Raw genomic sequence first — 25,851 nt, 5'->3', positions numbered from 1 at the left:
TGCACGTAAAGGATCTATTATCTGCAAATTTAAACTGTTGAACCAAAGCTTCAATTGTATTTTGGTCGTACTTTGCGTTTCTAACACAATAATATCTTTTGATTTATTCATTTAAAGCTCTGACATCAAAGATCAGATATTATTCAGCTCTAGCCACCTTTTCAATCCATTCTGTTGAAGAATACAGTAGTATTCCCACAGCATGATGTTGCCACCACCATGGTTTAACATGTATAAATTATATGTTTGGAATGATGTACAGGGTTAGCATAAATGAGATTTCTCTTATTGGATTCTCTTCTTACCTGGTCATGTTGTTTTAGGTTTGCAGTTGTGCCAAATCTATTGTATTTAGAGGTCTTAACTGAAGGGGAACTGAATACAAATGCAAGCCTCAGTTTTCAAACTTGCACCTTTACAAAATGTCGAAAACCATCTGTTTCCCTCTACAATGTGCAAGATTGTGTTGATCTATCGTATAGTATCCCCATAAGATACAAATATTTTTTAATTTGGTATTAAAAGGGTAAGAATACTCTTTAAAGGCTGTCTATACTGTATGTGTCAAGAAAATGAAGGTATTTTTAACATCAGCTTGAACCCCACCAACCCAGCTTGTATTCATCTGTGCTCGCCATGCTTATGTTTTGAGTGTCAGCCAAGATTACTATCGCTGCTCTAGAGATCCTTAAAGTCTGTTGAGAGACAGGACATTCCAAACTGCAAACCTCATTCTTTACCCCATCTTCACTGCCATTAGTTAATTATATGCAGGTGTTTTCCTATCTCAGTCAATTTTTGTTGTTGTTGTTCTTCAAGATCTAATAAAATGCAGCCATAAGAACAAAATGCCAGAAAGACTGTAAGAATGTAAGGGGGAGATGGTGTGGAGGAAATGGCTGAATGTGCTGTATGAAGCAAATTATTGCCCCCATGTAGATTCATCAGTTCTCCCTGCTGGATTAAGGAAGGGCCTTTCTAATGAAGTTCGCCCCGTCAAAATGAAGGGACTAATTCTGATTTAGCTGAGGTAATGAACTTCCCCTCTCCTAGTGAGAGCAGCGCCATGGGGTGAGGAAAGAGGGGTGGCAGGGTGAGAGGAGGAGGGGTAAAGCAGAGTGGCAGTAAGAGAGACACAGAGGCAGGTCGAAGACTGAAGACGTTAGAGAGACATCGAAGGAGGACAGGACCAGAGCCAGAAGGAAAAGCAAAAACAAGAGAAGGAGAAAAAAAAATTATGCAAAACGAGTGTCTTGTATTTGCTGAGATGTATTAAATTTCCAGCACGGGTGCCTGTGTTATATAAAATTATGTTAATTTCTTGTGGCCCGCTGTGAATGGCGGCTTGCTGGTCCTGAGCATGCGTGGCTGGCCGCTACACGGAGTGCGCTCAGTGGGACTCAGCTTTTCTATTAAGGAAAACCTCTAGACACCTGATGATGAATTCTCTCTCACCAAATGTTCCCCCTTTTTTGTGTCGAAAATATGAGCGCTTCTCTAAATGACTTTGGAGAGCCTAGCATGGCGCTTGGCGGCCCGCATCTTGCAGGGGGAGAAAGGGTTTAAAGGGGGGGGGGGTCCCGCTGCATCAGGCTAAGGGAGTCAATTAAGGCGAGCACTGATAATTATAAGCCAGCAGAACGCAGGGGCTGGCTAATTGTACAGTGTTCCATGCCGCGAGCCCAGCCAAGGGGCCATTCCTTAACACTTTCTTTCCTTGCTTTTTTGCTCATTTGGGTTGACCATGAACCCCAAAGACCCCTCATACCTCAGCACTGCAATGCCACAGTAAGACTTGCAGAAAGAAGAGGTGAAAAAAAGGTCTGGCTTGTGCCCATAATTAACATTTTACATTCAGGCCGCTCTCTCTTAAGAGATCTAAATTAAAGTATCATGCCACATTTTCTTTGCCTCATTTTTTTCTTTATTTACTCCTGAAAGTTTCAATGTTTATCTGCTTGTTATAATCCTTATTCCATCCAGTCTTGGAAAGTCAGGGCAAAGAGGCTTGACCTTTACCTTCTCCAAAACAAGAACAGGACTAGTAGTTTACAGTAGATGTGTATGTAGTAAAGTATTGCCTTGCCTTCTTTTTTGTTTTGTTTGTTTGTTTGTTCTCATTTTTTTGTATGTGGCTGTAGGGGGTCCAGCACTCCATGCAATCCATCTCAGGTAGCCTGCATTGTTTGTCCCCAGTGGACCTGCCTACCTGCCTGCAGCTGCTGCGCCTACATATAATTCGTTAACACATATTTTCCTCTAACCTTTGTTGTTGTGAAAATCTCTCTTCTCTTTTTACTCAATACAGCTTCTGTGACCTGCACACTATGCAACTGACTAAATGTTTTAGCCATTGTGGATTTTTTCACCGATAGCATAGGAGATGATGTGGCACCATACAACAGGAGTTCTAAAGTTGAATGCAAAGTACCAGCTGATCAACAGTAACAGCTGTATTAACTGATATATTTCATACTGGAACACCTCAAGATGAACATCAGTGGGGTTTTTTCACCATTAAGAAATCTGAAATATATTTACAAAGTGTACTTTGAAGCTCCTTTTACTTAACATCGAAGTATAAACATCCTTTCTTTCATTCTGCAGAATCAACTGTAACCACCTTCCCCTTAAAGAAATTTAGATTAGGCTTCCAGTAATAGACCAATGTATAAAATGGACTTGGCCAGGTTGCAAAATCAAAATGCAGTTGTAGTTTAGAAAAAAAAAATAATGTACATTCAGTTATAAGTACATTAAAAGTACAGCAAGGCTGTGTGATACAAACTGAAAAATGTACCATAATATGAGCCTTTCCATCTATATCGATAACACTATTTTTTTATTGTTTTTTATTTAACTTTTTGAAATAAGGACTTGGGGGGGGGGGGGGGGACAAAATTAAATTGTAATCCTTACCATATTTAAAGGTATCCCTTTACCTTCAAATAGAAGTAAACCGTACTGCCAGCCTTGATTAGATTGGCTATTAGAGGTTGAGAGGCTAATGATGCATTCACTGTATGTGTTTTGAGCATCAAAAACGTGCTTTCTTGGACACTTGCACAAATAAGACCAAAGTGCATACATGACATGCGTTTAGAGGAGCTCTCCTATGTCTTGTCTACAATAACAGATATGATTAAGAGAGTGACTTGGCTTTATACACTTTGAAGTAGTTCTAGCATGTTTTTAAGAGAGAAAGCAGATCTCAAAACATCATCTGTACAAGCAGTTCATCATGATTATCTCCTACTTTTAAATATTCTGTTATTGTTGCAAGTGGCAGATCCCCAAAAACAAGCAGGCGACTCAGCTGGTAACACAAGGACCAGTGGCAGTGCCATCAATTTTTTCATCAATGATTTTCCTTCTTTGGAGCTGGAAGTGAACATAAAGTGTTTTATAGGTTTGTGGTAAGAACGGCATTTCAGAATATAATATGGAATATTTTTAGCCAGCAGTTTTTTTTTTTCAACATTTTATTCAATGTAGGTAATACTATATAAACCCCTTTTTTTTTTTACTACAGATCAGTACAAAAAACATTTTAGTGAAATTGTAATAATCAGAGCTCCTCACTTTCCCTTGTAGGTGGGAATAAATCATTCTCCGTGCTTTTTAGGTAATCCCAGTAGAGTTTAACCACTTCATATATCCATCAATTCCTCCGTCTTCTTCTACTTACCTGTCAGAGTCGCCATGGGGATGTGGCCTGTCTCCAGCAGCCTCTAGACAGGTCACCAGTCTGTCCCAGAGCCCTTTAATATGTATATTTTGTAAAAGTTTCATGCTTACAGCTTTGCAGGAGGAGAGATCATTGCTTGGATGCAGTGTTTGTCTCCCAGATCAGCTTCTCTGCATCAAGCCTCAAAAGTTAAGATTTCATAACTCCAGGGTCTGCCACTTTAGATGCTTGAACATTCAAAATTCAGCTCCTGATGCTCAAAAATGCACCTTTCAAAGCCCCTTGACACAGATCCACCATAGATTTAGCATGTAAACATGTGACGCTCAAAATGCATTCGGGGTGAACGCATCATAAGGCCAGGACAGAGGCAGAAGCCTTTCCTCTGCCTGCATCCCCCAGAATAGGGTGCGGTTCTGGACTGAACTTTAGTGATACTATAGAAAATTTTAATCTGACATAGTGTCTGTTTATTTTCTTGTTTATTGTCTAACACATTTATATATTGAAAACATAATACTAAATTCATTTTTTTATTTTTCTTACTATTACGTATAATAGGAGAAGAAAGTCATAGGTGCTTATATGTTTAACGTCATGCAAACAATCTAAAAGAGGACGTTTCCTACCTGACACTACTAAGGAAGTGGCTAACAGCCGCCCTTTTGCTTCTGTGCGGCGCCATCCTCTCTTCCCTCCGTCCTCCTGCCTGTGACCTGGAAATCGATCTCAGCATGCCATGTTGAAGGATGTCTCAATTTCTAGAATAGATCCAGCGGAGAAAGGAGCCGTGAACTGAGTGAGGTTGGGCAAGTGCATCGTTTTGTGGAAGCCGTTTCTGCACACGTAATGCAAAAATGGGGGGAAAACGTTAGAAAAACTAATTTCACATTTAATGCTTATCTTAACCGAATGAGAATATGTTGCAGACTTCAAACAGTCGCTAATAGGTTTTAGTTTGCAGAAATGACATAGAGCAGTGCATTCTAAGCTTTACAGGCTAAATACACCTTTGGAGAAGAAATTTAATAGGATTGTCAAACAAGACAAATATTTTGCTTTCGTTATATTAAAAAAGAGGGGATGAATTCAATATGGGTGAATAGTTTATATTTGAATTTTCTATACTGCTAATGTCTACCTTTGTGTTTATATTAAGAACATATTAATATGTGAGGTTGGTCCTTAGATATGTATTTTTAAAAGTAAACATGAAACAAAAAACATAAACCCCTTCATCAACCAAAAATAGAAAACTAAATGTTTGATTTCTGATGTAACTTGGGTTAAGTATTGCAAAGAAACTAAAGTGTAAGTAAACATTTTTTTTTTTAATTATATTAAAATAAGCACTGGTAATTTTCTAACTTTTCTGTGTGAACTTTCTTGTTATTCAATCAGCCATATTGCACAACGTCTTGTGCATTACAATATTTATGTTTTAAATCTGTCTCGAAAATTACACTACCTGTTCAAAAATGCTTAACCCTGAATTACTGTAATTTTACTGTAGCTTAGAAAAGAAGTAACAACATAAAATGATGTAGCAAAAGGCCCGCAGTGTCTTATGTTTCTGACATTTCCTTTGTTTTCTCTTTATTGTTTTGTCAGAAAAAATGAAGTAATGTTTTTTTCCTCTTTATTTCCTTTCATTTTAGTTGTATTTCTTTTTAAAGTAAAAGCAAGGAATACGCTTTGGTAAAAAAAAAAATGAAAAGCTTGAGTGATCCATCAGCTCTTACTTATTAGAAAAGAAAGGCAAAAGAAAATAAATAAACCTAATAACCAGTGAAAAAAACAATATCTTATACCTCCAAAGAACAGGGATCAGTTCAGCTCTTTGAAAGAAATAACAATTCCCTCTTTAGTTCCTACCAAACACTGTAAATATCACACCAAGGTAGATTTCATCTCGTCTCTAATTCTCTTTTCTCTTTTGACAAAATAAACTCCTCCCACACTGTTTGTCATTTGAAATTATTTCCACACTTTCCATTAGTCCTCTTTGCAATAAAAGGATTAATAAAGTTTTTGTGGTATCTTTACTATTACTGCTTGCTGTAATTAAAGCTTTTCACTTTCAAAGCTCAAACTATTTTAAAGCAAAACAAATAAAATAAATGGCCTTACAGTAGCAAAACTTATTGACAATAAACGTACCATCAACATTTGGCAACGGCTTAGCCAGTGATAAATGAAAGAAGGAAAAAAGTGCTGTAGTAATTCTCATCATATTAGTTTTATATATTTTTCCTATTTGTTTGGTTTATATAGTAGCTTGTATAAACTTTTTTCCTTTGTATATATTATGATTTAATCAGGTCTTTTGTTTTTAAAGAGAATAATGGATTGGATATTTTAAAGGCTTTTTAAAGAGACTATAGGAAAAAGGAAAATCTGCTTGGTATGTTTGCCCCTCATGTTTTGCTAAATCCAAGAGGTGTTCTAGTTGGCTAAACCCTTTGTAACAGTCGTTGAAGCGTTACGCATGTTTATCTCAACACAACAACCTGCCACTTTGGTGTTTCTGCCTCTGGCCTGGTAGCCAGGGGAGCTGTGAAGCGGTTAATGTAGGCAGAGAGCGCCTGATCCGAGCAGGATCCTAGCCCTGCTCTGATTAGCACCTCGAACGAGCTGCCATGCATCAGAGCTGACATTGTCTCAGATACCATTCGCCGACAATCCTCTGCTCTTGCAGTGTGAGGGCGTCACCACTGACATGTCATAGCCTCATCCCCCTTTCTCCTCCGCAGGCTGGAAATAATCTGAGGTTGGAAGAGAAACATCAGAGCTTTGCTGCCCGACTTAGTTTATCCTTAACTTTCTCTCAAACAACAAATATTACTTGTTTTTTCTCCAGTATTTTCACTTTTATTAGCTTGCATTACATCACATTTCCCTTCTGATTGTGGGAAACATTAATACTGTACAGATTCTTTGTATGTCACTATTCAATTGCTCTGCAAAAGTTTTGATACTCCTTAAGGCGTATCACATTTTTCATGTAAAACCACAAAATTTAAAGTATTCTCCTTTGTTCCCAATGTTCTTTACTAAAAGATTACTAAAATATAATATTTGCATGTTTTTAAATTGCTTGAGTGAAAAGGATTACAGCTTGAAGTCTAGAGACTGATATTTTTCCAAATCCTGATTTAGGAAATACCTCAAACTCAATTAGACTAGTTAACAATAATATTCATGTCTCTGTTATATTTAGGATTTGAACTAGGCCATTCTAGAAAATGAATATGGCTTGATCTAAACAATTGCAGCTTAGTATTGGTTTAGTGTTGCCCTGCTTCAAAATGAACGTCCACCCCTGTCTCAAAGATTTTTTGGACTTCAATCCTTTTTCATGCTAGAAAGCTCTGTGTTGAGCTCAGTCCATTTGTTCTCTATCAGGCTTCCTTCTCCCTCCTACATATGTAGGCAATAGGATGTCTAACTAACCCCTAAGTCCTTCATGGAACAGCTGTCTTTTAACTTCGGTTAAAATATATCATCGTATAATTTAGCAGTTGTCTGTAAGAACTTCCTGTAGGTATGTCAAAGTGAGGATTGGTCATTACAATTCTTTAACAGATCTTCCAATTTTTCTTCACTATGAACCTGTACAAGTATGTTGATTTTTTCCTCACCTCTGTTAAAAAAATATATCCTACTTTGTTTTGGACAATTACAAAAAATGCTGTTTAAAAAATGGTTTGTGCTTTTATGCTGGAAAAGGAATAAGCGTGAATGTGGTTCAGTATTGCTGTAAATCAGGTAATTTTTTTTTCTTCTATACCTTCATTCACTTTGTCCCCTTTTTATATTCTGGATGCAGAAATAAGGCATTAACAACCCCCACCCACCCGCTGCCCAGCACCAGTTCTCCAATCAGTTTTGGCCCAGGGGGAGTCCATCCCTCTGCGTTCCCACCTACCACCTTCCCACCCCCGTAGTCTACATTCCCCCGGTCTTTAATGGGCCACATAGTACTTCTGAAATGAGCTCTTGCCTTATGAGCAGTGCTTCTACCTCAAGAGAGCGCACCACACAGAGGTGGAGTCAATTTGTATTCACCCATAATTCCCTGGGCCTTAATCACGCAGATTTTCCCCCCATTATCAGTTAATGGATAGTTCCCGTGGAGAGGAGACGAAGTAAACCCACCTACTGTTTACAGGCCCGAAGCTTTCTCTTCTGCTGCCATCCAGCATCCTGCAGCGGGTTGTGTGTACAGCAGTGAGTCTGCTGAACAGCAGTTCTTGTCGGTTTATTAACACATAACTCCAACATCAGGATGAAAAGTAGGAGACAGATGGTGGAGCAAAGGAAGAGTTCCTCATAAAACATGCTCATCCAAAGCAGGTATTCCTTTCTTTTATTGCAATGTCTGACATTTTAGATACTCAGCCTCGCTTTGGCCTGTTAGTTTGAGAGGACAAGCTTTGATCGCTACATCTGCTCTGTCTCCAAACAGCCCATTCAAGTCTACTAAATATTCTCAATTTGTTCTCCCACTTGTTTGCTCATTACTCTCTGCAAAAAGAAGTGCTCAGATTGATGTCCTTAATATCATCTACTCTGGTGACGCACAAGCAACTGGGGTCCCTCTAATAGTGAGCTTCAGAGAAGTGTTCACTGTACCCCAGAGAGGAGAGTAAATCTAAGTATCAGATTTTTTCTGGTTGAAAATGAAGCGCTCTGATACGAACCGCTTCTCAGCAGAATTGTTGAAATGGAGTAAGGGACAAGGGTGACGAAGAAGAATTTTTAATCAAACAATACCCCTGCATTGTGCTAAATTGCACACTATTATTTCAAGTTAAGGTGGCCTTCGGTTACTCTAGTTTCACTATGTTACTCAAGTAGGATAGATATTTCCAGTTTTATTGTGCTTTGAAAAAGTATTCAGATCCCTGGAATAATTTCACATTGCACTGTTCTTTATCATCAATGGATACAAACAGTTATAGTGACTGCAGAGGGACTGAAGAGTCACATGTTGCTCTGGAGCCACGGTTTGCTGTCACCTAATCAAATCCAAGTCAGGTAATATGGAAAGCATTAGAATGGTACTCATCAAAAAAAGTGTGTGGCTTATGGTTACACTGGAGGAGCTGAGGAGATTTAAATGCTCAGGTTGAGAGTCTGCTGCTGAACAATTACTAGTCATGGTCTCCTTAAATCTGTGTTATGGGAATGTGACACAAAGACTTTCATTGCTGAAATCAAACGACAAGCTGATTTACATTTTGCTTCAAGTCTTATAAAGGGGCGCAGATATCATGTGTGAAGGTACTCTGATCAGGTGAGACAGACTGAGGATGAAGCATAGAGGTGGCTGAATTATGCTGTAGGAATGTTTGAAGGGGCTGGGAAGCTGCTTGAACTAAATACAGCATAAACCTGCAAATATGTTAGAGGCAGCAAAAGTTCACCTTAAAGGTAAAATATTAACCCTGCAAATAGAGCCGCAGCTATAATAGATTGCAAAGAATCAAACAATAACCGTATTACTGTGAGTCTAACAAATGCATTCATTTTCAAATCCATTGGATTTTAACTGTGAAGTGACAAAATATTTAAAAAAAAATACAAGGTCTCCGAACGCTTTTTTGCAAGTCGATGGAATCAAAATCTCAAAAACTGAACGGACCAAACCTGCGTCAGCTTTAACTTTTCTAAGCTTATAAGAGCCAGATCTGCTAGCCCCTGCATCCAAAACAACCTTCCAACAGCACATAGATCTCTGCATGGATAAAAAAGTAAACAGCACAGAGAAATGGAGACCATTCTTTATGAAAGAAGTTTCCCCCTCTCCCTCTCCTGTCCTCCACATGGGAGAGATATTAGGCGTTTGTGTTTTAAGGAGCTGTGAAATACATAAACCATGAGCCCCAGGAACGCGAGACCCTGTGGATATGCAGATGGGCTTACTTTGCTAGTGTCAGGGATGCTTAGAGGGAGCAGACGCAGGAGCAGTTCTCATCTAAAGGATTTTCTTAGGAGTGCAGGGGGACAGGGTGGTGGCAGCAGAGAACACCCGGGAGACTTGGAAAAACAGAGTGGGAGGAGGGAGAGAGGAGGATAGAGAGAGAAGCAGAGAGAAAACTGACAGTCCCCTGAGGCCTTGTAACTATATCCAGAGTCTGCATGGTGCTCTGAGAGGGGTGGGGGCGCCACAACGGGCCTTGCTGATTGGGCAGGGCTGGGGGGGGCAAGAGGAAGTGACCTCAGACCAATGAGGCATCTATAGGGGTGAGGAAGCTGACTTCCTCCCTTGGCTCTCACTAAGAAACAGGCTGCCAGCCTAATTCAGCCTCTGCTACTTTACAAAATACAAACACAGTCCTCAAAGCTGTATTGCCGATAACATAACACTCCGTAATAACTAAGACTCTCACTTTATTATTACCTAATCTGTGTTTTCTGCCTTTTGATCACAAGGTAATCAAATTCACTATTATTATCATCTTGAATTTGAAATTATGTTTAACAAATGATTAATTTGCCATAATATTGAGTAAGGATAGTTTTTTCTTTAAACCCTTCTATACTGCTGTGGTTCGCATTTATGTAACTCTCTTGTGTACCTTTCCATTTCATACTTAGAGGTCAGTTATGTGATAATTCCTGCAACTCTAAGTACCAGTATGTGATTAATGAAGGACATAAGCTGACTCTTTCAGGTGTGGGATGTATTTGCCAAAACTTTGCATCAATCTGCACCAACCTGTTAGATAATTTGTACATTCCTAATTGATATTTGGTAAGTGCATGAAAAGTATTATAAAACTCCAAAAACATTTCAAATAAAAAGTCGAAAGGTAATTTGTATCTCGAAATAAGGACCTTTTTATTTTAATAACCATTTGTACTAACCAGAATGGCCACTGCTTTGGTAAGATTATGTTGTAGATATAATAAATATGGTGGAAGAAACAGAATGTGGAGTGACTATTAGCAGTGACATATGCCAATGGTTATTATTGTTCTCAAACTATTTAATGGAAAATACATCAAGCTGTAGACCATTCTTTTAAACATAATTGTAAATAATGCTTGTCCTTTAAGAGAAGTGCCCCAAATTTTCTACCTTCATCTCCCCCTAATGCACCTGCTTACAGATATGAACATTGCACAAGGTCAGTCATGCAGGTGCGGAGTTATCTGCATAACAAGGCAGACCAGGTCTCCAAAGGGACAGTTTTGTGTACAAGGGTCAAAATGAGGTCTGTGCATATGCTGGAGAGGCAGATACACATCAGCTGCAGCAAACTTGACCTTAAGTCTGCACACCCTAACACAGATAGGCAAATCGGGCCGTGATCAAAGAGAATGGTGATCCTCTTTCGCTGCCTGGATGCACTTGTTCCGCTCTTTCTAACCCCTAGCCCCCCACCCCTCCTGTTTTCCTGATACCTGGTGCTACACTCAGATGCACAAGTAGGGTACAGAGTAACTCATCTGTCAAATACATGGTTGCAGAAAACACTAAATCAACTCCCTCTCTCTCAAGCTACTTTAAGCTGCTTTGATCGGCTTTTGCGTGCCATGCAGAGATGTTGACTACGGGCACATGAAGATATATGCTGCTTACTCCATGTTTCAGTGAAGCATATATATTGTGTGATTTTGAGTGTAAGGTAAAGATTTATATTAGTTTGAAAGGAAATGTAGTGGCTGGGACTACGTTGTAAAAGTTGAATATTTTCTTTTTTTTTCTAGCGCTACAGGGAATGTTTCAATCCCCTTCATTTGATGGAGTATTAATGATCACTGGGTTGAAGTTGTCACATGTACTTACTCTCAAATTGAAGGCAAAGAAGCTGAGATAGCAGTTATATTTCTTAAGATGCCATTACTTTGTCGGATGTAATAGTCATAAAGAAAAGAAGAGAAAAGGAAAATAGAAGAGGAAAATACAAATTTGGTAATGAATAAATGCATACTGTATATATATATATATATTAGTGCTGTCAATCGATAAAATTTTTTAATCGCGATTAATCGCATAAATGCCTGAGTTAACTCGCGATTAATCGCATTTTAATCGCACATTTTTTTCCTGATTGAAAATCATTTAAATACTCTCGATGACATACAAAAAAATACATACAGGCTAGGTTTGTGCCAATGTTCTTTTTTTAAAATGAAAACAGGTCACAGATACTGATTTATGCCATAGAAACATATGGCAAGAAGATGGGGAGGCATGTAGCAAAAAATAACAAATATGTAGGCAAAAAAAAGGCCCTGAAAACAGGCTGATGTAAAAGACAGTCTTTACAGTTAATACAGTCTTTTGAACAAAGACAAGCATTTTACCCTACTGCTATAAAATTTAGTAGAGTTAACATTAGATGTTAATTAACCAAGGTAATAATGAACAATTTTCAATCAATACATCAAAATCAATAGACCGACATCACTAGATGAAGGTAGTCTATGCTCTCTAGAAAGTTACTTTTCAGCCTCTTAACAAAAATGAGAACACACACACACCCACTCACCCACACACAGACACACCCACCCACACACACACACACGCGATACCGACCTGTTGCGTACACAGACGGCAAGAGTGCTGCTACGAGATTCCATTTCACCTCAGTAATCAGTTTTCTCAGCGTATTTCAGGTTGCTACTACACTCAACTTGTTTGTTGGTGGTGGGGCTTAAAGAAAAGGCACTAGCGTCACCCAGTGTATGAGCGTCTTTTTCCCTTGAGGAGCTCCGCTCTAGAAGCCTATGAGAAATGCATAGACTGGGGGAAAATAGCCCCGCCTTCCCGCAGGCTGCAGCGGGATGTACTTGGAAAAATTGTACCATAAAACCACATAGCGTTAATCTCACGTTAAAAAAATTATCGCCGTTAAAATGGCCTCGCGTTAACGCGTTAATAACGCGATAATTTTGACAGCACTAATATATATATATATATATATATATATATATATATATATATATATATATATATATATATATATATATATATATATATATATATATATATATATATATATATATATATATATATATATATATTAATAAATAAAAATACACCAGCCCACCTTTAAATCCTGTTATACTACATTACAAATTAGATATTATGTTTTACATCTAACATTGCTATTGTCTCATTTTGTATTGCTTAGTTTTACCAAGTTTGGCTGATGATACAGACTATAAACCTTCAGCTTGGACTCAGCCATGTACAGCTGTTCAGTTTGATTCTATATACATGAATAGATATACACGTGGTGAGCAGTGAGCTGTGGAGACTAGAGGATAGACCTTAGATGAGCCCCTGAGGTATCCATTTTTACCCCCAAACCTGTAATGATCACCTCTGCCAGGAGTTTGATGGTGGACAGTCTGGCCCTGTGGCAGTATAAAACCATTTTATTGACACAGTGAAAACGATCACTTTCCTACAAATCTGATTCAGCGGGCCAATCCAAATAAAAGTGCATACTGTAGATCAGAGTTGTGGCATTTTGTTAAGTGCTTGTTAATGTTTTTGAACTATACAGTATGGGTTTCTTTGCCAGTACACCAGCTGTCATGTAGCATCTTATTGTGTTTTTAGCATTAAACAAATCATTATTTTGTTCTTTATTACATGGTATTTCATATGCTAAGTCTTTGAACAATGCTTATAAATAAAACATTTTCATGTCTCTGGTGCCTGCATCTAAATCTTACAACCAAAGATGATTAATTTAATTAAAATTGCTTGAGACATCAAGTTAACTGAAAAGTAAAAGAATGGTGATAAAACTATGTTTTTATCCCAATTAATATACTTTACAATAATACTTATATATATAATTCGGCATTATATGTACAGTCGTCCTAGTTGTAAAGTTGGAGATTGCTGATATGAAAATAAGGGTCAAGAAAGTAAAAAATCTGTATTTCACTGTAATACTGACTCTTCCAAAGCCATTTCTTCATTTACTCCTAATTCTGTTATTTTAATTAGAACATTCTAAAAATAAATGATTGTTCATGCAAGTTAATCATAAAAGGTGACGTCCGCCATGTTTTTCAGCAATAACAATTAAGGCCCCAACTGGTTGTCCAATTAGTGTCTGATTAGAAAGGGTCACATGTTTTTTTTTTTTTTTTTTTTCCGTTTGAACCATGAAAAGTCAAAGAAATTAAGAGTTTTAATTTCATATGAAGAGAAATGTTGGTGTTATGGTTAAGACCAGAGAGAGACCTTTTGCTGCTCCCTGGCCATTCATGCTCGGTTTATTTTTCCACTCATGGTTTCTCTATGTGTTTGTGTTGTTTCTTCTCCACAGAGGAAGGACTGAACCATGAATGCAAGCTCTGTAGTCAGTCATTCGACTCACCGGCGAAGCTTCAATGCCACCTGATTGAACACAGCTTTGAGGGCATGGGTGGAACCTTTAAGTGTCCAGTCTGCTTTACAGGTTTGTACCGTGCCTTGAGATTAAATCCAGTAAAATAAGACAAAATAACAAGAGGAAATATAAATTGTAAATTTGTTATTGGTAATATGATATATTAAGGCAGTATCCTGCAAAACGGGATATCTGGCAGATAGATTAGCACCAAGTAGAGTAATATAATGAGATGTGGATATATCTTTAGGATTTGTTTTATATTAGCAGTATAACAAAAGTAAGTTTATTTATGAAACCCTGAATCAATTCTTTGTAAAAATCAATTTTGCTACAATTACACCTGCAAGTCTTCATTCATGTATTCATGTTAACATCTAGGGAACTTTTTCTATACTTCTCTTTGATAAAATAGGACAAATATGCTGATATTATAACAATTTTGAAACATTTTCACACATTCCTCAGATTAAGATCACTCTAAGAAATAAATAGGAAAATATTGCTAACCGTGGATAGTTGATGTAGCTGTGTTTTTAAGGTTGTCCTGCAGGAAAGTTGAACCTCTACTCCAGAACTGAGGTATTTGCTGACTTTATCGGGCTTTTGTTTCTTACATTTGTTCCCATTTATTGGTCCATCTCCTGTTGAAATAAAGCATTTCCCACGTCATGATGCTGGCACTACTATGTTTCAGAAAATGAATGGAAGGGTCAGGTTGATATGAATTGCTAGTTTCCCTCCACACAGTTTTTTTTATGTAGACCTTAAAGAACATTCTATGTTCGTTGTTTACTGGGTCGCTATATGATTTTTTTTTTTTATTTTTTTTTTTATACTGTTTTATATCTTTTAGATTATCACTTTAAAAACAATTAAAAGCCTTGTATCTATCTGAATCCCAGTTATATTCTATTTTGAGGTGCTTTCTTACATAGCATCCCTAAGAGATACATTGAAAGTTGTGATCATAACGTGAAAAACTTCAAGGGATATAAATATGTTTTCTTGGCCGCATTGCTTTTAATCGAGTCTTGAAAGGTCAAGCAGGCAAGCCGGATAAAGCTGATAGCAGTTTGCACCATGTGGCTTTTGTTTCGTCAAATTGCCTCTGTCAGTGAGCCCCAGGGCAGCTGTGGCTACAATGTAGCTTGCCACCATCAGTGTGTGAGTGTGTGTGTGTGAATGGGTGAATGAATGTAGTGTAAAGCGCTTTGGTCAAGTCTCCTAACTTGAATAAATGCGCTATATAAGTACATGCCATTTACCATTTACCAAAACCAAGGCCAAAGAAGTGTCACAAGGTGAGCGGGGGGAGACAGAAAGAGTGCAGGGGGGAAAACAGTGTGAGTTGAACGGAGATTGGGGGATGGAGGAGCGGAGAAAGAAAGGGAGATGTGCTAATTGTGGATGGCAGTGGTGCTGATAGCTGTAATGATCTCATCTGTCTCTGTACGTGGAGGTGGAAGGACCGGACTCCTCCTGAGAGAATAGCGCCCTCCTTCAGTGTCAACAGGGTTAACTATCTCTATAATGAAATCTGCAAAGTCGTTAACTTCGGCTCTTCACTCTTTCTCCCATCTCAGCTCTTTACTCTTCCTACCACTTTTTGGGTCCAGCTCATTTCCTCCTCCTACTTTCTTTAACCCCTCCAGCCCCCTCCCCATATTAATCCATCCTTTGCACAATAAACTCATTTGCCTTATTTCTACCTTTTAAATCAGTTGGCATCATTAGTTCACATTCTGCATCTTTTCTCCTCCTGTACATCTTCATCTACCTCAGTTCACAACATTCTTGTCTGCACCCCTCTCCCTCTACTCTACATAGCTGTTTTGGCCTTATCTCTTTTTTTAGAAGAAGCCTATTGATATTTCCCTCCACCACGGAACTCCTCTCCCTCCACCCCTCACAGGGGTCTGGGCATTTAATATACAGAGCATGCCTCCTTCATCTGAGCCTTCATTTTCCTCCGCTGTCTTTGACAGACAGGTCCCCCCCACTCCCTTAGCGTCCATATCGATCACGACACATGAGAGAGAGGAAGAAGAGAGGGAGGGATGCTCGGAGGAAGGGAAGGGGAAGGAGGTAGAGACAGAGTGCCCCCTCAGGACAGCGGTCGCAGAGCAGACAGACAGATGGGCGAAGAGGCCTATGGTAGCCAGGAAGACGTGCAGAGGAGAGTGCTGGATAAACTGAAAGGCCTCCCTCTGTTGGGGATGCGGGGGACAGGCAAGCTGAGCTAAAGTCAGAGCGCTTGGAGGGAACAGAGCAATTGAGAGATTAGCTGACAGCTGTCCTTGAATATATTTCTTCAAGCTGAGTTTTAAAAAATCAAAGCGAAGAAGACATTTGTCACCAATTTAGCTGAACAGAAACTTTACTCTAAAACTTTCTTACAGTCACACACGTCCACTAGGTTCTTATTCAACACTTTAATATATTTTTAACAATTTTATTCAATTATTTTACAGGAGGATAACTTTTTCGAGCCCTCAATGCCAGTGGTCATCTTTTTCAGTGGCTGTTTAACATGCCTTTTAAAATCTTTACTCCTCGAAAGCCACATTTGATCATGTTCAACAGAAATTTATTTGCACTTTTGAAGGTTATGCGACAGACCAACACAAAGTAGGCCATAAATGAAACGTGGAAGAAAAATGCTACATCATTCATTCAGTCAAAAATACGACATATTTTAGTATTTAGCTGCAAATGTGTTTCACACATTTGAAATTCCAGACTTAAAGCAATATGTTGTCAAAAACTGTACTTATCTGCTACAAGATTAAAAGGCTTTTGTTTATTTAAGTAGTGACCTTTTTGCCCAAAATGTGGTCTGGAACTATGTTATGAGTGCATGATAGTCATGTATTAAGGATAGCAGCTTGATTGATATAGTAGAACATTGATAATTTATAAAGGTAAATTATATAATGCAAGCACACATTTTGTGACCAAGTTCCAGAACCACTACAAATTCCTCTAAATTTTAAGTACTTTAAAACAACCCCATATGTAATTTTTGCCATGCTGAATAATTCTCTACTCGCGTTTACATTGAGTGGATCGATTTGAGTGCAGTATTTAACCTGTACCAGAACTATTGCATGCACTGGCTGCTAAATGCATTATTTTGCCCATTTAAAAAGTGTGTTGGGTAGATGTAATGAGTCCAGACATGAAAGCAAAACTTTGATCAAACTAGGTGGTGACGGGGCTGTTGAGCTCGCTTTTTAACAAGGTTCCTCTTTGTTTAAAAACCCATTCCCCCTCCAGAGCACATGTTTCAGTTTGATCTCCCCCCCTTGTGACCCCAAACGCACTGGGAGGGAGCGAGTGATTGTCATTCTTTCTATATACCTGATTATCCTGAATCCAAACATCCGGAGTTGAAGTAGTGATAGGACTGCCTTGCACTGAAAAACAAGACCGGAAAAAAAGTATTAGGGAAAGTAAGTTAAAGATAGTAGATGAGGACAGATGAATGTAGAGGAGAAAAGGAGAAAAAACTTAAAGGAAGCTGAGAAGGTTGCAACTGGCAAGTTTGGATGTGAGATGAAAGGAGGGATGTGGAGGAGGAAAAGAGAGCTGTGTAAGGGAGGGAGGGTAAATGGAGAGAGGTCCATAAGCCCCTGGATGATGAGAGAGAGGCTGACTCTCCCAGGACAGATTTGACAGGTTTCAGAAGTGGGGGAGCCTGCAGCTAGAAGTGTCTGCCTGCACCCTTAGGAGCTGTAGGAAGGGCTGGTGTGGAAATTGTGATTGGGAATATGTGCTTAAGACAAACAAAACAGAAGAAAGTGTGTCTGATGAAAGTCCTGGATGTGTGTGTTTGTGTATGTGTGTGCATTTTTTTTTCCCACTTATGTCACCGCATGAGGAACAAACTTGAATAACTACAGGAAGCAATGCCTTAAAATCCACACTAGTGTGACAAATAAGGTAGTTTAATTAGCTTGTTATTTAGATGCAGCTCTTATGCTGCTGTGTGAAGTTGGGATTATGACAACTTGGACAAAAAAAAAGCAGAAAGTAATGAACAAAGATTTAACGTTAAACTCCAACCTATCTGAGAACAACCCAAATCGACTCACAATTCATTTGTATTTGCCACAGAACACTCAAATATTTCATGTTGTGATTTCTCAAATTAATACACTACACATATAAATAAATGAAATGGAGAGTGGAAGATGGGGGGGAAAAGGATAAACTTATTTGTCCTCCCTGCACAAACAGCTTAGTATTGGTGCAGTGCAGCCTGCAGAGAGCACCACCCTGCCAAAATAAAGATGAGCTGGGGCCTGTAGTAAAGGAAAAGTCTGCCATGCACGGCCCCTGAGATCTAATCAGAGGGCTTAATATCCCCCACAGCGAGGAGACCTTGGCCCCTCAGCCCCCTCAGCACTGACACCCCTGATGCCCAGCCCAGCTCAGCGCTCACTGCTGCTCTATGCAGCATGTCTCTGCTTTGGCTCCGTGGCCAACAAACTCCACAAAGTTCGCTCTCTTCTCTTGCAATCTCAGCAGGGTGAGACACAATAGCCAGGCGCTGGTCCTGTTTGGATGTGTTTTTTGGATGATTTCTTCCCAGATGTCCCTGCCCCCTCACCACTAAGAAGGCAATGTTGTCACATATTATTTATATTGTTCATTCTGCCGAAACAGGATTCCATCGATGTTCATTTTAGCTTATTCTGAAATTACAATAATTTACCATTATCGTAATTGTAAAAATTATAATCTTTTCAATCTGGAAATAAAATTGCGACAAGAAATGATTCTAAATGAAATAAGTAGTAGTTGTACTATATGGTTTACAGAGTGCTTTAAGTAAAAAAAAAAAAAAAAAAAAAAAAAAAGGTACTAGTGCTCTTCTCGCTGCTATACAAATATGCAGCAGAAACCTGAGTAGTATTTTTGTAAGGATCTGTCTACCACAAATAAATATCCCCTCAGGGAAAATAAAGTATTTCAATTCAGTTCTTTCGATCTATAGCTTTAATTATAAAGAGAAGAAAAAAAGATTCAAATTGCTATAAGCCAAATTCAAAGTGTCATGAAGGCCCTTTAAGCCTTATACTGTTAACATGAAAAATGAAAGAATAAAAAAAAAATGTTAATATCTTTAAAAATGGGCTTATGAAAAATCTGAGTTAACTTATCACAATAATGACTTATTTTGAATAGAAATATGTAATATTATGAGATATAAGCAATGCAAAAATATCTGCTCAGGAAAAGATGGACCTTTCTCTTTTCTCTTCAGTGGTGCCCTGCTCATGAGCTTAGTAGTGAAGAGTGCTTCACTACAGGTGCTCATTATAAAGGGGCATATTAACAATGAAAAATCTGAACATTTTTTTTGAAAATCGATTCATCTGTCGATAATTTTTTTAATTAATCGTTTAATAATCGGATAGTCAAAGGTTCCTTTAATAAAAATTTTTAAATAAGTAAAGCAACTGAAACTCAAACTTTCCCACTTGAGGAGTTCCAAATAGAGCCTATTGACAGATGAAAAAAATATTTTTATGTTTAATGTAAAATGTTTATATATTTTTGTACTTTTTGATATAATTACTGCTTTAAGTGGGTTGCTCTGTCAGCTAAAAGCATGTTTTAGAGTCTCTTTACTCCTATACTCTATACTCAACATTTAATCGATTGCTAAATTAGTTGACGATTCTATCAACAACCGATTAATCACGATTAATCTGATTAATTGTTTCAGCCCTGAACAAAACAACAATAAAGCATCTCAAATCATGATTTCACGTGCATTTATCCACTAATTAACCAACACTAAAATCCTTTGTATAACATAAAAATTGATCAAAGAAAAAGTAACAAATACATGAGAAATGGTCCTGATCCTGAAAAATGATGCCACTACAATGATGGGTGACAAGCGGTCACTGTACCTCTACCTTTGCCTACTGGACAATTTAAAGCATTGGATTTATGACGTCTAAACAATATTTGACTTTAGTATGTGGAATATTAGTAACTTTCTGCAAGGGCAGATTTTTAACAACCCTTGCTGCATAGAAAAAAATTTAATACAGTATCTGTTAAACATTTTCAGAATTTATCTCACTATGTTTTCATGCAATCTTTGTATTTTCCCATATAAGACATACAGTAGCTCTGAAATTAAAAACTGGACACCGTCTTTATGGTTTTTTTCTTATGTTTACACATAAAAGACATAATACGTAGGAAAAGCATGAGTTGGAATAATAGTTAAAGCTGGGAGTTCTCTGCAGGAATAAAATCATGCCCATACTGATGCAGATGCATAAGATACCAGATGCAGTGACGGTTGTTTTTTATCACACATTGCATCCATTTTGATCTCATCTGACCATATCATTTACCTTTATATGTGTTCTTTACTTACTAGGTTTATACTGAACAGCAGACACAAAGAAGCAGATGCTGTGACTTTTTATCGTGCATTTGTATCTTTTTTTTTTTTAAGTACACTAAGGCAAGAATTATAATATGCAAAACTGTCATATTGACAAATTCTCTCACCTGAGCTGTGAATTTCTGCAGGTTTCTCAGTTACCATAGAAGCTGCTCCTCTCATTTGTGTTCTCTACTAGTTGAGAATCAGTTCTGTTTTGACCCTTCCAGAAATATAACAGCATGATCTTTTTACTAAAATACTCTCATAAAAGTGTTTACAAAACATGGAGATAGTTGTCACTGGTGTAAAAAATTCACAAGAATCTCAACACTCACTCACAAGAGGAACACTGATCTTAATGTATTGTTTATGCTGCATTAATGAAGGTAGATATTTGGTTGTTGGTATGAAGCATTAGCCCGCTGTGTTACGCAGCTCATTCCATTAATCAGATGCAACATACTTTGATGAGACGCTACTAAGAGAGATATAGACCGATTGTATGAGTGTTGTGATCCAGGGTTTAAAGCACAAATTGCAAATTTGGAAAAGTTAAACGCTGAGAAACTGTAAACAGTTTTATGGATGGAGGATTTCTTCATCCAGCCTAAATTTTTAGGTTACTGGCCATTGCTTAATAGGTTGTAAGTTTTGCCTTACATTTTCCATTTTCAGCTGAAGGGCTGAGTACTGACATAAGAGATAATCAAAAACAGTAAAAAAAAAAATGTAAAAACAAAAACCTGCATGAAACTCTTCCACAACAATAACCTGTTGGGTATTAGCAATTTATAGAAGAGCTACATTCAGGCCAGGATTTATCACTACCCACAGGTTGAGAAACTAGGTAATCTTTGAAGACAGTGGCAACTGGATTTTTCTCCGGTGTAAATGCAAAACATGCTCTTAGATTTTTGCCTATTAAACAAATTAAAAGCATAATATAATTTTCATTCTTCCACTCGCTAGTCCATCATTTAGTAGCTTTTTATTTTGACAAAAGAAAAGAAAATAATAGATAAATGGCCTTTCCAAGGGGCCTTTTCTAAAAGGGCAGATCTTATATACTGAGAACACTTTATTGGTATGTATTGAAACCAATATTACTTGAATAGGCCATAAAAGCATTTAAGCCCTCCCTCCCCCTTCTGCATATAAAATGAAGGACGACCTACAACTGATAAATGCAAAACTGATTATAAATAAGTGCCTCATTGGAGCAGAACTGCATGTTAACAGCAAGTAACATCTAACTTGACATCTCAGTTGTGTTTGGCCCTGCTGTACAGTATTTGAAGGCCCCCCAAGTCTCAAATCCATTTTTATTTTTGCTGTATTGACTTTTTCTTCCTCCAGCCAAAGACATAATGAAGGCTTCCTGCAGCTGCTCTGACCTGCTTCTGTACTGTATATGCAGACAAAATGCAGCTGAAGGAAAAGGCCATTGTTTATCACCACAATTTCTGCTTCCGAAGCACGGATTCCACAGAAAAAATGTTTTATTTTTTAGGGGAAGGGAAAGCCTTAATAGGCGTTATAGCAGAGGTCTTAACCTGGAGCCAAAATGTTTTGTCACCGACCGTAAAACAGGCAGTTATGTTTATCCTCATATTGCCCTGGTCGTTAATCTAAGAAAAGAGCCATAGAGTCGCTGTTTGTTCATTAGAGGAGGTTTGTTCATTTCTGGTTAACATTGCTGCTGTGTTCCACAGACAGCTGCCACCTAAGCATTAGCAGTCTGACAGCGTTCCCACAGCGTGTCTGCTATGGATCTAAACTTTTATTTCCCAGGTCAGGGAGTGTGACATTCACGGAAGCCGAATGTTTCTCAACATTACACCGCTCAATAATTAATAATCGCTCTCCCAGGTGAATCCAAATACTTATATGTTGAAGTTGCAGAGGCGAGGCACAGGGCCAAAGCAACCCGTAAGCCTTTTCTCTTACAGAGGCCTCACCTTTTGTAGCTGTTGCTTTTCTTCTTTTGTGGCCCACGGTGCTTCCATTAAAAGAGGAGTTATTTTGAGCTGTAAGAAATTCAAATGAGTCCCCCATGAGCAAACTTTTCCACAGCATCCAGACCTTTGAGATTAGACCACCATCTTTAAAGCACAGGGGTACAGGATAACAAACGCTGTGTTTGAAGTGCTCCTTGGAGGGTGCACCACCACAAGTTGCTCAGGACGCACACAGTCACATCCCCACTTCGTTTTTTTAGTGTTGACCGTGGCTTAATTAAAGCACAAATGTATGGTATGTGTTTTAAGCTCCTGCGAGTTGTGTGTTTATATGATGGTGAGTTATAATCCGCGTCTGCATGAATATGTAGTGGAACACCATGAATATTTATACTGTCAATATAATTAGTGATGTAGACTAATGGAGGCCATGTTTTGCACTTGAAGCCATGCCAGTTTTTGTGGTTGTTTATTTCCTGGCTTGTTGTCCCCACAGCAGTGCTAAATAAAGAGCATCATTATTCCCCAAACTTCATAAATTTACCAGCTCTTGCACCAGAAGTATGACCGTTCTACTTGCTTTTTATATATAGACTGTTTTTAGCTTAACCAATGAACAAAACCAGCCATTTTTATCTACCTTCCTTGTAAAGATAAGGAAAAGGCCTTTGAATTGCTTCAGATTTTAATGTAAATTTCACACACAAAAAAAAAATGCTTTAATCTAGCGGCTATTCATCAGTAAAAAGTCACCCAGTTGGAAATGACCTTTTCTTTAATTATAACTGGTTGTACTTGCATCCCTAACAATTGTTTGAAAGTAGATGTAACTGAAGCATTATTTTTAATGTATACTTTACTTACCAGGACATTCTATTTCCCTGGTGTATGCATATAAACTGGCACAGCAACCTATTTTTTTCAGCCACTGGACACAAGGCAAGACAAGAACCCATTTTTATTTTGCCATCAAGCACTCTTAGGGTACAGGAGGTAAAACGATCACAAAGTCTCACTTTTACTTTATTTTGTTTATAGAGATGTGGGGTCACAGAGTTTCTATAAAAGCTGTTAGCTGCTGTTAGCCAGATGGCAAATGCTTGTTTGGGAAACTGTAAGGAACAATGCTTTTCTTTGTTAAAATTTTTCTTTGTGGTTGATGTAAGCTAGTGTAAGCTCTGCTCAGACTTATACTCAAGTTGGGCTCAGGTCTTTCAGGTGTATCTTTTCTGCAACAAGGACTACAGATGGGCTTAATGTGGAAAAACTAATCAGCGGAAAATAGGCATGGTCATTTTTTCTTTGTATTTATCTTTATCATTTTTGTATTTGAGGTGGCCTATTTCATATTGGTAAATATATATATTTTAGATTAGTATTTGTGCTTTGAGTGCTTTTTGTTCCATTTACATCTCGTAACAACATTTTCATTTATTTTAAATCACATAGAACACCACAGGATTTTTTTAGATAACTTTATCAACACTTTTATCTCTATGATGCATTAATGAGACATCATGATGGTCACCTTTTAGTGAAAAAAAACACCACATACATTGAGATTCTAAAACGCTGCAGGCCTCTCTCTCTTCCTGATCTGGTCAACTTGATGCAGTTCATGTTTAGAAGACTTTAAAGAAAAACAAGGTGAACTTTAACAGTAAACTAAAAGTGGGTAATTACTGTGTCTTAAAGCAGGATAATGATTCAGAGCATATGGCCAAATAACTACAGAAATGATTCACCAGAAAGGTAATCAACCCTCTTCATAAGCCCCACAGCCATGCACTATTGTAAACATATGAGATGGACTAAAGCACAGATAAAAGACCCCGATAATACGAATGTTAATAAGTTCCTCTTTCTCTTAAATACCTCCTTCTGTAGAAAAAAAAATGGCTCTTCTATATATAAAGTTTGGCAGCGACAGTACCAGTAGCTCTAATAGTTGACAATCACCTTTTAACTACTGCTTTATTTCTTAAAGATGTAGTTTTTCTTTTACTAAATGAATTAACCTAAATAGGAAGGGTTTTTTTCAGTCTCAGATTATACTGCGGAAAATATGGATATTAGATAAATATGAATATACAATTAAACTTTCCTCCAATCATCACCAGGTTTGTGTCATCAAACATGGACGACACCGTATAATATGTTTATTTGTGTTGACAGTTGTTAATTTCTAATTAAGGATTTTTTTGTTCACTTTACTGCCTTAAAGCAGGCAGTAGAAATCTATTTAGATTTAGCATTAAAGTGAAAATTCACTTTAAATCTTAATTGTTTTTTCTGTTTTCTCTATGTGCAGTATTTGTCCAAGCCAACAAGCTGCAGCAGCACATTTTTTCTGCCCACGGCCAGGAGGATAAGATCTACGACTGCTCGCAGTGCCCGCAGAAGTTCTTCTTTCAGACAGAGTTACAGGTAAGAATTCAAGTCCAGGTATATCCAGCACAGAATGACCATGAGGTTGACAAACACTGAACATAGGGATTCTACTATCTCTCTCCATCCCGGCTGGGACAGGCGACTCAGAAGGAATTATTTCAGGCTGTTTCCAAAACTCATTTGTGATGTGCAGATATGATTTGATTTGCTTATTAGACCAGCCGAGCGCTAAAATATCTGGAATTAGAGGATTAGCAGAATACTCATTTTTGAAGAGGTAATTACATACAGTGCAGAGGCAAAAACACGGCTGAGTCAATATGCCTGCATCTCCTCTCCTAATCACAAAGGAGGCCTCGTGGCTAAATATGAGCTCTGTCCATAGGGAGTCCATATCTGCCCTTCAACAAAGTTACTAGTTGGACTTATGAACTCGCAATGTTAGAGAGATAATCCATTTTCTAGCAATCTTTTCCTCTGCTCCTTGGAGAATCTGAAAAAATGAAGCAGACCTTATTATATTATTTCACTGTGGTGGTGTTTTCGAGCCGCTCTGTTTTGTTTGGGGGATTCTCTATCGTACACACGGCACACTTCTCATATCCAGATCTCTTTCTATTACCTTTTTGAAGCCGAAACGCTAAACTATAAGTAAGCCTATAATTGCAGTGCTAAGAAAATGCTAGAAAAAAGTACATTTTATTTACTTTAATGCAGTAAAAGTAGCAAACAGCTCCTCCTTTTGCATTGACCTGGATCTTGGATTATACGGTGTTGTGAGGTAGCTTGTAGCCAGAGGAAGTGGCCATTGATTGGGAGTGATTTTCATATTAAGATTCAGGTTGTAAACACAGAGGCGTGCGTCTGCCAGGAGGAAGGTGAATGTGATCATTATCTGCTGGCCATTCCAGCAGCGGGAACATGAATAAAACAAGTCCTGATTCGCCAGCACGGAACTCTGCAGCAAAAAAAGTTTACATGAAAAGCCTCAAAAGCAGTAACTCCAATGCTTCCGTTCACATCAAGCTC

General features: G+C 38.0%; 1 protein-coding gene across 8 annotated transcripts in view; it reads left to right on the top strand.

Moving 5' to 3' along the window:
* Positions 1-25,851, top strand: part of LOC119795698 (zinc finger protein 521) — a 126,647-nt gene that overhangs the window by 84,143 nt on the left and 16,653 nt on the right. For all 8 annotated transcript variants that reach the window (XM_038303829.1, XM_038303820.1, XM_038303823.1 and 5 more), the window contains 2 exons: positions 13,993-14,124; positions 24,743-24,858. In XM_038303829.1, coding sequence (XP_038159757.1) covers positions 13,993-14,124; positions 24,743-24,858 — 248 coding nt within the window. The remainder of the gene's footprint in view (positions 1-13,992; positions 14,125-24,742; positions 24,859-25,851) is intronic.

Source organism: Cyprinodon tularosa, unplaced genomic scaffold (assembly GCF_016077235.1).
Source record: "Cyprinodon tularosa strain WSP-4 unplaced genomic scaffold, ASM1607723v1 ctg52, whole genome shotgun sequence".
NCBI lineage: Eukaryota > Metazoa > Chordata > Actinopteri > Cyprinodontiformes > Cyprinodontidae > Cyprinodon > Cyprinodon tularosa.
Note: the sequence above shows the minus strand (reverse complement) of the source record. Positions and strands in the feature narration are given on the sequence as shown.